A 12,024-nucleotide genomic window follows, 5' to 3' on the forward strand; every position below is an offset into this window, starting at 1 on the left:
CACGCGGACGCAGTAGAGGTATATTATAAATGCGAAAGTGTATCTGTCTGTCCCTCTGTCTGTTATCTTTTCACTGCTCAACTGTAAGACCGATTTTGATCAAATTTGGTACAGGGATAGCCTGCATCCTGAAGGCGGATGAATAATTTTGATCCCAGGAAGACGAAAACTTTCTACGGGACTTTTGAAAAGGGTAACAAAAGATAGTGAGAAAGTGTATTTTTGTATTTCTATTGCCTCTTAGATTTCAGTTAATGTATAGCAAGAAACCTAGTTAATAACAATTGGCACCAAGAATCTTAGAACTGAAATTTACAATATCACTTAACACTATGTAAATCCTACGTCACAAATGCTTTTTTGTAAAATCTAGTTATAGCTTATAATAAATTACTTAGGTATCACATAGCATAGTATATTTACAATTCTTATATCTATTATACCTATTTGTTTACCTACTATATATTTTTATACAAAGCCTTCGATTTTATTCACCACAGACGTAAAAGTAAGCTGTTTCTGTGTATAATCTATTTTTCCTTAACTGACTTAATAGGTAAACGAGTATAGGTAGATCAGAATCTCATGAAAAATAGGGAAATCAAATCCAAAGTTAGCAACACTGTACTCTGTGAATATTCTATGTACATAGTACTCTGTGGTGAATATTGTGGTGAATATTGTGGTGAATATTGTGGTGAATTATTAATATTCTCCACAGAGTACTACGTACATATTATATTCACAGAGTACAGTGTTGCTATATTTGAAATTTCATTTCATGTGATTCTGGTCAACCTATAGCTTCTCCCTCAAATGCGTAAGTGAATACGTAGCACATAGGACAGTGCTGCCTTGAACTGAAAGCGAATTCATGAATACGAGAACTCCAGAAGGTCTAAAGTGCTGTGTAAATCGCGTCACTTACGCATTTCTCCGAGGTTTCTGCGATTTGTTTATCTTTTAAGTCAGTTAAAGAAAACTAAAATTTCTATACCTACTTAATAAAATAGGCCTAAAGGGGTACCTAGTTCTTGAGTAAATTAAATCGTAATCTATAATTTGTAAAACTTATTAAGAAGCCTTCTAGAGGAGTTCTTCAATATCACACACACACAATATTATTGACTTTTCTGATTTATTGACGCTTTTAGTGAAATATAGGTACTCAAAGTTACGTGCGTAGCAAATTATACATTTTTTTAAAATCCAATTTTTTATCTTCTCTTAATAAAATCGTTCATGACGTTCAAAAAGTGTATAATGATAGATATTTTGATTAAAGTATTTGACTGACTTTGACTTTGTATTTTACTGAAACTTTCAATTTGATGAAACCTAATAATGGTTTTACAACTTTTAAATTAAATAAGGTACAACCTTTAAAACAGGAGTGAATAGGCATCTTCTAGACAAACGCGCTCCAACATAGACCTCATCATTGGTTTTTAACTGACTTGATTATTATTAAGCATGATAGTCGTCAAACGCAAGCTTTTTTGCAATAAAATAAAAAAGGAGAGTTCATAAGAAGTTTATCAGATTCGATTTGTCTGTGACCTCAAAAGTGGTAATACGCAAAGTTAATAGGCTGACTATCGTCAGTCGTTTCATTCACATTAACATTCACATCATCACTGTCAACCGACTCACTGGTTTTAGTGTCACGCTCTGCTTCATCCCTGACGTGCCAGTTGGACAGATCGAACGGCGTGTCATTGGTTTGTCTATAATTATAATCTTTTCTATAATCGTAATTGTAATTGTAATAAAAGTCATTGTTTTTGGCACTCGCGTAGAGACCGTCCGTTTCGGTTTGGAACGGGTCGGAACGGTCTGGACGGGTCCGTTCCGTTTGTTCGGGCGCAGACTGGTCCACGCCATGGTCGGATCACTGTCGATGGTGCGGCATGTGAAGGTGTAGGTCCAAACGAGGTCTTTTCGCTTCTTCCTCATCGCTGCACCCGTCTGCATCATGCGTTTCTTGTTCGTCACATTCTTCTCCCAGCTCCTCTTGTTTGCGTTTAGCGGTAGCCATTTCTGCGGCGTGTTTTTTCCTCCACTTTGTTCTTCTGTTCTGGAACCAGACCTGGAGAAGAAAAAATGGAGTTCAGTATTGTTATTATTTATTTAGACAAAACGAAAAGTGAACAATTTACACCACACTTTTAGACCAAAGCACTAGATAAAAAGCCGAGACTGGTTTTGGCAGTTTGCAGCCCAAATAGACCGTAGTCTGTGCTAGGGCAGACATAGTTCATCGACCTCACCTTCCATGTTATAACCTTCTTCTTGCTAACATTTCGGTATTAAAATTATTCTCTGCATCTGTGTTTCATTAAATTCAAAAATTATTTAATATCCAATTTATGGTTCTTATCACATTTCAAGAGGTAAAGATTTAGAAAGTAGATTTTAATGAGAAGAGTCGGCATGAAAAATCAGTCTGCGTCGTCTACTCTAAATGGGTTTATAGACAGAACGTAATACTACATCTTGTAGGTGATAGGGTTAAATATTAATTATTTAAGTTTTCAGAAGACAGATTTGTTTTAAGTTTATACTAATAAGAAGCTACTTAGTTGTGTATTACTTCTAATACAATCCTAGAATGTTATAGAGGCAAAGAAAAATTGTGCTCGAAGTTTCGCTACGTGTTTAATTTGAAATGAGCTTCGTAGAAGAACCGAGTTAGAATCAACTTAGACCAAAAGGTTGTGAAGTGGCAATGGGCTGGACACATAATTTGAAGAGCTGATAGAGGTTTGTCAAGGCTGGAATGGCGACTTCACACTGGAAAGCGCAACATTGGCAGATGATCTAACTAGATGGATAGATGACTAAATATTCAAACGAGTCACAGAGAGTCGCTTGATTCAGGTGGCCTATGTCCAGCAGTGGAAGTGGGTGACAATAGAGACTACAATGCTATGGCAGAATAAGGGAAATATAGAACCAAATAGCCGCAGTGATTACACAACGTAATCGGAGTCCCCAACTTTTACATTATCCGCTGTAGCAAGTATAAAATTAGCTCGCCGGCGGAAATTTCAAAATTATCTAGCCATAATTTGGCCTAAACTCAAACAAAATGTGCTCGCAGCACACTGGCGGACATTTTAGATTTGGAAACGAGCCACTAACTCCATGTTTGTTTTCCTGAAAGCCAAATATAAAGAGCGGGTCAACATTCCGCGCCATGTGAACCTAATCTGTACGCCCGACATCATAATGCCTCATTAAATACCGCCTTTTAAGTCGCAACGGGGAGTCGTTGCGTCCCTTTCTTTCGCATAAAATCTTGTCGGAGGCGATAAAGACAACGATAGTAGCCATGTTCTACGGTAATTAAGGGTCGTTTTGCAAATTACACGGTACTTAACCAGCCATATAACACTCATTAATCACCGGGCCGGGGTGTTTTCTGTCCCTCTCGCTCTCAGGTGTTCTTTTATCGTGTGTCTTTATCGCACGAGCTGCTAGCGGCAGACAGGAGTTTAATTAGGTCATAAATACATTTTCATGATTAGAGCTCGCGTCGATCCTTGGCTGGCGTCGCGTCGGGGCGCGTCCGGTGGAGTACCTACTGGTGTTTTAAAATACTTAGGTAGGCTGAAGGTTTATTTAAAACACTATTTATATATAGGTTCTATCTGAAACATGATTAATATTAACGCTTGCAATATGTACGACGATAGCATTGTCTTGCACATTTGAATTGAAGAATTTGAAGTTAGGGCAAGCATCCTTATAAAAATAGCAAAAAAAATTTCAGAGACCCCCAATTTTTTGGTTGCCACATCCGCCATATTGATTTTGTTCATTTGAAATCATATTTTATTTTATTTTATTAATTTTTTGCAATCAACAGCGATATATACAATATAATTTTACATAATAACAGACTGAAAGTAAGGCCAAATAGGATTACAATTTTTTACAGATTACTTAAATAGATATTAAATATAAATTTATAACAGTACGTATTCATATTAACGAATCGATTGACTACTCATTCATCAAAATCAGCTCAGTAGTTTAGGCACTACGGTGGAACACACATAAATAGAAACTTACATATAACATAGGGTGCTAAAATCATAACCCTTCCTTTTGGCTTTGCCGTGGTCGGGGCATAAAAAAAATGGAATCCTAAAAAATCGATCACTGGAATGGCAACTGGAATGCCACTGGCACGATGTAAACGAGCCACAGCTAAAGCAATCTGCATTCAGTGAGGTCGTTACCGTTTACGTTCTTTGTTATTCGCCACTCTGTTTTTATTCGCGTCGTAATCTCGAGCAGTATTAAAAGCCAGTCGTTTTCAATGGCCCCTACAATATCTATTAAATGTTCGACTCGGCTGTTCTGTTTTAATAACCTTGTAAAATGAAGAGATTAATTATTATTTATTAATGTCACATTTTTTTGCCAGTAGGTGTATTGCTCAGATTTAAATCTATTTGGGCACCATTACTCTTTAAATAATAACTACTAGTTAAATCAGCGACTTTTTATCAAACGTCAAAACGCTTGCTTAGTGAGGGAGTTTGTATGAAATACGCAGATGTGACGACGTCATAAACGTTTGACGCAATCTGACGTACTTATTTAGATAAATCTATACCCAATTTAAAATGGTTAACAAACTTAAAACTAACAGTGGATTTTACAAATTTTGGAAGACCCTCTATTTAATAGTTCTTAAGAAATAATTTATTTTTGACATAGTCATCATCCAAATTCAAAAGGGCTCACTTTATAAGTTACTAGCTGATCCCCGCGGCTTCGCCCGCGTAGATTTAGGTTTTTAAAGATCCCGTATAGCCTATGTCACTCAGGAATAATGTAGCTTTCTACTGGTGAAAGAATTTTTAAAATCGGTTCAGTAGTTCTAAAGATTACCCCCTACAAACAAACTTAACGACATTACCTCTTTATATAATATTTAAAGATCCCGTATAGCCTATGTCACTCAGGAATAATGTAGCTTTCTACTGGTGAAAGAATTTTTAAAATCGGTTCAGTAGTTCTAAAGATTACCCCCTACAAACAAACTTAACGACATTACCTCTTTATATAATATAATACAACGGGCCGTGCAGCAGAAATCGTAATATTTTAATTTCGCCATAACTTCAAAACCAAACGTCCAATTTTAATCATTCAAAGACCAAATATTATCTCCATAAACTGTTCTTAGTGATGAAATCATTTATTTTGATAAGGATTAATAGCATGAGTAAAATAAACGCGTTTAAATGTAGTCCAAAAAAAATTCAAGATTTTTAAATAAAAAAATGGTTGCTGTGCCTCACTCGACATAGATGGGTATAGTGTGTCGCGGACTTTTTTGTAGATATTTATAAGATCTACAATTAATTAGAACATTTTATGGTTCTATCTTTTATAGTTTAGGCAGCGTACGCAAAATAAGTAACTTTTCTGGTTGATTTTTTACACCTTGTGTCCGAAAAACCCAAATATCTTACGGAACCCTATTTTTTTCCAAAATAAAATATAGCCTATGTTACTCGTGGATAATGTAGCTTTCGAATGGTGAAAGAATTTTTAAAATCGGTCCAGTAGTTTTTGAGCCTATTCAGTACAAACAAACAAACAAACAAACAAACAAACAAACAAACAAACAAACAAACAAACAAACAAACAAACAAAGTTTTCCTCTTTATAATATTAGTGTAGACTAGCTTATGCTCGCCAATACGTTCACGTGGACTACACAAATTTCAAACCCCTATTTCACCCACTTAGGGGTTGAATTTTCCAAAATCCTTTCTTAGCGGATGCCTACGTCATAATAGCTATCTGCTTGCCAAATTTCAGCCCGATCCATTTAGTAGGTAATTTGAGCTGTGCGTTGATAGATCCGTCAGTCAGTCAGTCAGTTACCTTTATTCAGAAGAAATAAAGAAGAAATCCGGTTCTTTATTGTAAGTATAATTACACACATAAACTGTAACACAACACTGACGCTTTGATGTTATGACTGTAACAGACACAAAACACACCAAACTTCCCCGTAGGTAAGTCATCAAACAAACTGACGTATGTTTATTATTATATTTACGAGCAAACTAAACAAGTTCGCACAAGAGTAAGTATTATTACATTTATTATTATTTTCCACTGTTCCTTTCATTCCCCTACTCACCCCCTGTATTCAATTACTTAAGTGCTAAACGACGAACCGCGATAAATATAACTGTCTTTTTCTCGCGGCTATAAAAGTAATGCGCTCTCTCTCCCGCGGGGAGGGTCGGGTGAAAGGATAATTATGTGAATATCTATTATTTTTCAAGAGTGGTAATGGTTCTATAGAGCTAAGAACGTCTTAGCTATAGTCCGCCATGTTTTTCCGTGTGTAACAGATATTTAAGTGTTATTTTAGTGACAGATAGGACAAACGGGAAGACCGATAAAAGCCGTATCGCTAAGTGTTTTAGCATTATATTATTTAGCAGAGAATAAATAAAAACAATTCGAAAAAGTACCTACTGCTTAGCTTACATCCCGGGGAAGGACATAGGCTACTTTTTATCCCGGAAAATCAAATAGTTCCCACGGGATTTTTAAAATCTCAATAACTCAAAGGTTAAAGAAGCGAGCGGACTGAAATCCTAAACGTCGGAGTATTAGCCATAATAAACATCAGTACCTCAGTACCCTTATCATAAATGCGAAAGTGTGTTTGTTTGTTGGTTTGTCCTTCAATCACGTCGCAACGGTGCAACGGATTGACGTGATTACATGGGTCATCAGAAGAAGGCTAGTTTATATCCCGAGGAGTTACTGAAGTACGCTGAGAGCATTACATGAATATGTCATTCAATGTTCTCAGCGTACATATTCAAAATTCTTTGATCTTTTATCGTTTTGTATTTTATGTCTTTTTTCTTGTACCTTTATTTGTATTTAAATTTATTATTAATTATCTAGTTAGTGTAAGTGGCACTGCCGTTCTAATAAGATATAAAACAAATAAAATAAAATAAAACAAATAATCCCGGAAAATCAAAGAATCACGGGATTTTTGAGAAACCGAAGGCCGCTAATAATGACAGAAAACACTTTCCGTAGAAATATGGACATCTTCACTTTCCATAACCCTCTTCGCAACCGAGAACACAGTTAAAAAGGTGCACACAGCACAGATGCACAGTGAAGATTTGTGAACACGCAAACATCAGCGTCGAATCTGTTCGAACCTGAACAGAGTCAACGTTGAACTGTTCACCTGTGATGTGTTCACTGTTCACCCCATTAAGGTGAACACAGCACAGATGAACAGTGAACATTAGTGAACACACACATATGAGGGTGGCGGCGACGCTACGGCGACACAAATCGCGCGGCTACTAACATCCGGCAGATAGCGCGTGACAAACGACTCGTCCTAATGATGTTCGGCTTTGCGAGGCTTCACGCCGAGAGACAGCTTCTCCCTACGTGACAGACGGACCGACTGAATGTTTCACTCTACATTTTCTACAATTTTTAGTAAAGAATGACTGATTTTGTTGTTATAGACTAAGGACTATTTTTCAAAATTTCATGTCCAACTTCATAACGCCCACGACTTGGTCGGGTTTAGTTTTTCTAAAAGTCCCGTGAAAACTCTTCAATTTTCCTTTCTTTTTATCGCGTACAGAGAGTGACATAGGCTAATAATTGCCTAGACATATCTATATCTATTATCCATGCAAAAAGTCACGTCGATCGATCGATCTCGATTGGGAACTCTTTGGTTTTCCCGGATAAAATGTAGCCTATGTCACTTTCCAGATCTTTGACTGTACCCATACAAAAAATCACGTCAATCCATTGTTCCGTTGCGACGTGATTGAAGGACAAACCAACAAACCAATAAAGCCAACAAACCAACAAACAAACTAACACTTTCGCATTTATAAATAGGGTACCTACTAATTAGGTACTTAGTGCTCTTTATAGTAAGCCATAATTCGTTGGAATTCAGAAACCGGCTGTAATTTATCCGTAGTTAAACTTCTATTAATTGTTATTAAAAATTAATAACAATCCTTGTTGGTGAAATGGAACGCAGCCCATAATGTAAACGTTTTGACACTTCGCTCTGTTCTCTTTGATTTTATGTCTCCGCCGCGTATAATGTGTTTTTTGTAAAATCTTATTTAAATCAGATAATTAAACAAGTTTAACTAGTTCAAAACCCGAGTTTAATTCTGTTTTTCAGGTTATGGGCCCATAAGCCTCATAAACTGCCCCCGTTATCCGACTACAGTCCATCGCACTATCCACGTCCAAACAATAGATCGCGTCATCAATCACTAGCGCCATTCCGCATCCTTTGCATCCATGCATGATGCATGCCTAGCGAATAAAATGCATCGTACATCGTACATTGCTCCATTTTTACATTTTTTTGTTCACCAGCGTCCATTAGTGCGCGCCATCGATCAAAAACACAATTCCAATTTACCTATCAGCCACAAATTCTTCAAAACGACTGCCCGACTGCCGATAGGGAGAAAAAATAAATTGCGCGCCGCGTGTCGCGGTTTTTTTTACTTTTTTTATACTTTTTTAATCTGTATTATTTACCGTGTTGATATTCAATTCGATTCGATCGGTTTTGTTCGTGGGCGTTTTAATCGTATGTGCGGCCGAATTGAGATTTTAATACAGATTTCGTTTTATTATCGGTTTTTATTCCTAATCATCAGTACCCTTATTAAGTATAATATAAATGCGAAAGTGTGTTTGTTTGTTGGTTTTTTGGTTTGTCCTTCAATCACGTCGCAACGGTGGACGGAATTGGATTTTTTGTATGGGTAAAGACTTGGAGAGTGACATATAGAGTACTTTTTATCCCGGAAAATCAAACAGTCCCCACGGGATTTTTAAAAAACCTAATTCCACGCGGACGACGTCGCGGGCATCAGCTAGTGTAAAATAATGTTTAGTCTAGTGTAATTACCCTTTTTCAAAAGTAGGTAAATAAAAACAAGCGGCTCAAGCAGGATCTACATTTAAACCCCATAAATCATAAAAGGATTAAGGCGAGTACAAACTCGCCGTTATTAAAAAAACTCATTTGCAAATTTGGAAAGACAAGAAGATATTAAAGCGATAAACTTAATTATCTTCAATTTGCCCCTCCCAGGGGGTTTGGAACACCCCTTTCTTTGTGTTTTTTAAACTTATAAAAATGTTGATGCAAAACACTTAACGATGTTATGACTCAAACAAAAAGGTAGGTACTAAAGTGTTTGAATTTTGGTATTGTAATTTTGACGGACTCTTTGAGGAACATACCTAGTTACTTACAGCCGTATTAAGAGTCGCTTAATCTTTACTTAAGTTTAGTTAAAACGAGACAGAGCTATTATGTCTCACATAAATTTGTCTCGTTTTAACTCAATCTTAAATGCCGGTTAGCGACTCTAGGTACGGCGGTTAGTCTTTATATTACTGAAACAGCCTAAAAATAGGTAGGTAGGTAAACTACATCATTTTAGACCAAAATCATCTTTAGCTTTAATTATGTAGTGTAAAAGAAGATTTGTGAAAGGCTCTTATCAGATGAGATAGAGATATTTGACGATTTTAGAAGGATAATATAGTCTTTTAGAAGGATAATATAGTCTTTTAGAAGGATAATATAGTCTTTTAGAAGGATAATATAGTCTTTTAGAGGAATTGAAACGTACCTACTGCTGAAAAGCTTTTAATGAATAAGCCCTTTGAATAATATTGAAACACTAGCTGATGCCCGCGACTTCGTCCGCGTGGAATTTGGTTTTTTAAAAATCCCGTGGGAATTCTTTGATTTTCCGGCATAAAAAGTAGCCTATGTCACTCTCCAGGTCTTTATCTATAACCATGCAAAAAATCACGTCAATCCGTTCCACCGTTGCGACGTGATTGAAGGACAAACCAACAAACAAACACACTTTCGCATTTATAATTAGGGTACCTACTGATAATAAGGATACTGATAGTAGTCAAAGTCAAGCTGAGTTTGTGTTATTTCTGTTAGGTACTTAGGTAGGTATAATAAAGGAACAATTATTTAGGAAATATTATACCTACCTATATTAAATATCTGTGTACGAATTACAATGTTATGTTTTATCTGTGGTTGTCAATTCAATATCTACCTATATAAATTTGTCTGTGATATATATAAGAAAAGTTGTAACGTTTCCACACTTTTATTCATTAATTAAGTAAAGAAATCATATAGAAATAAAGCTCAAAGAATATAAAAAAGTTGTATGGTTTAATTTACTACAGGAAACCAGTTATCCTTACAACCTTATCTTATCCTCCTCTCTCTTAATTTACCACCAAATTCTAATAATTCTAAGCCTAGGAAATAAAACGAAAAATAATTAAAGACAATTTCATTATATTCAAAGTTAATTCCCAACACAAAATTAGTTTAAACAACTCTCCGGTACAAATCATGGCCACCTACAAAACCGGACAGCGGGAAAAACAGCGAAACTTTGCAAATTAAGAAAATGTAATTAGTCCGCCCCCCTCCATGTTCCACCCCCACGGACATAATTAAAGCGAATCTTGTTGTAATTTTGACATTTCATTTTTTCCCGCCGTCACCTTCCCTTATTAATTAATTTTAAAAAAGTACCTCTAAAATTTAATCTGTGCGCTTCTTTTTTTGCGTTGACATTATTTTTTTTTTTCTTTTTCCAAGAGTTAATGAAACGGCAGAGATGTTTGATAGCGCAGCCTGCTTTGTTCATTTGTTTTTTAACTTCTTAACTTTTGATTAATATATCTCTTTTAGCTTTCTGTTATGTAATTAATTGTGATACTTTTTCCTTAGTTATTATGATAATTTTCTTATGAGCACCTTAGCTCAGACTACCTACTTAAAAAAATACGAAAAATCTATTTTTTAATATTCTCTTCAATAATCAAAAATAACTACAGTCCAAGACCCTACAAAATTATTTAAATTTAAATATTTAAAGGTCACTTAAGATTGATATCAATACCTATAATATTATAAATGTGAAAGTCTGTTTGTAGGTTTGTCCTTCAATTACACCGCAACGGCTATCCGCCTGTTACCAGGCTATTTTTTATCCAGGAATATCAAAGAGTTTCCCGGGATCTTTACAATCCGCGCGGATGAAATATCGGGGTCGGCTAGTATTTAATTGAAAATAATAATGGCGCCGATTCTCTTGTACACAATCTCTAAACTAAACTAAATTAACAGGTCTAAATCTAGTGCTATCCTTTCCCGCAAGCAACATTATGAAAGGGATAGCAATAGATTTAGACGTGCCATTTTAGTTTAGTTTAGAGATTGTGTACAAGAAAATTAAACACAATGGGGCTGATTCTCTTGTTCACCATCTCTAAGCTAAACTAAATTAACAGGTCTAAATCTAGTCTTATCCTTTTCCGCAAGCAACATTATAAAAGGGATAGCACGTGTCATTTTAGTTTAGTTTAGAGATTGTGTACAACGGAATTAGCCACAATGACCACCTTAAATGATTAGAAAGGTAGGTAGGTCCCTACATAATATGATTACATATATTACATAGATTACATATATTACACTAGATGATGCCCGCGACTTCATCCGTGTGGATTTAGGTTTTTAAAATCTCGTTGGAACTCTTTGAATTTCCGGAATCAAAAGTAACCTATGTCCTACCCCGGGATGCAAACTACCTCCAAATTTCAACGAAATCGGTTAAATGGATGGGCCGTGAAAAGCTAGCAGATAGACAGACAGATAGACTGACGAACAAACAGACACACAGACAGACAGACACACTTTCGCATGTATAATATTAGTATGGAAGTATGGATATGGATTTAAATTTAAAGTTCAATTTAAAAAATTCAATTAACTCACGTAAATTAATAACATTAAAGAAAATAGCGATAACAATCTTGATAAGAATATTTTATAACGCCATTAAAGAAACAGTAGCCAACTCTAACTAACTACATTATTGTAATATAAGAACTGGTCGA

General features: G+C 35.7%; 1 protein-coding gene across 1 annotated transcript in view; it reads right to left on the reverse strand.

The window, feature by feature from the left end:
* Positions 1-1,487: 1,487 nt before the first annotated feature.
* LOC117992582 (homeobox protein Nkx-6.2-like) overlaps positions 1,488-12,024 on the reverse strand; it is a 74,467-nt gene continuing 63,930 nt past the window's right edge. Inside the window, exon 3 of the mRNA XM_069505925.1 lies at positions 1,488-2,089. Within this exon, the coding sequence (XP_069362026.1) occupies positions 1,892-2,089 (198 nt within the window). The 3' untranslated portion in view covers positions 1,488-1,891. The remainder of the gene's footprint in view (positions 2,090-12,024) is intronic.

Source organism: Maniola hyperantus, chromosome 21, assembly GCF_902806685.2.
Source record: "Maniola hyperantus chromosome 21, iAphHyp1.2, whole genome shotgun sequence".
Lineage (NCBI taxonomy): Eukaryota > Metazoa > Arthropoda > Insecta > Lepidoptera > Nymphalidae > Maniola > Maniola hyperantus.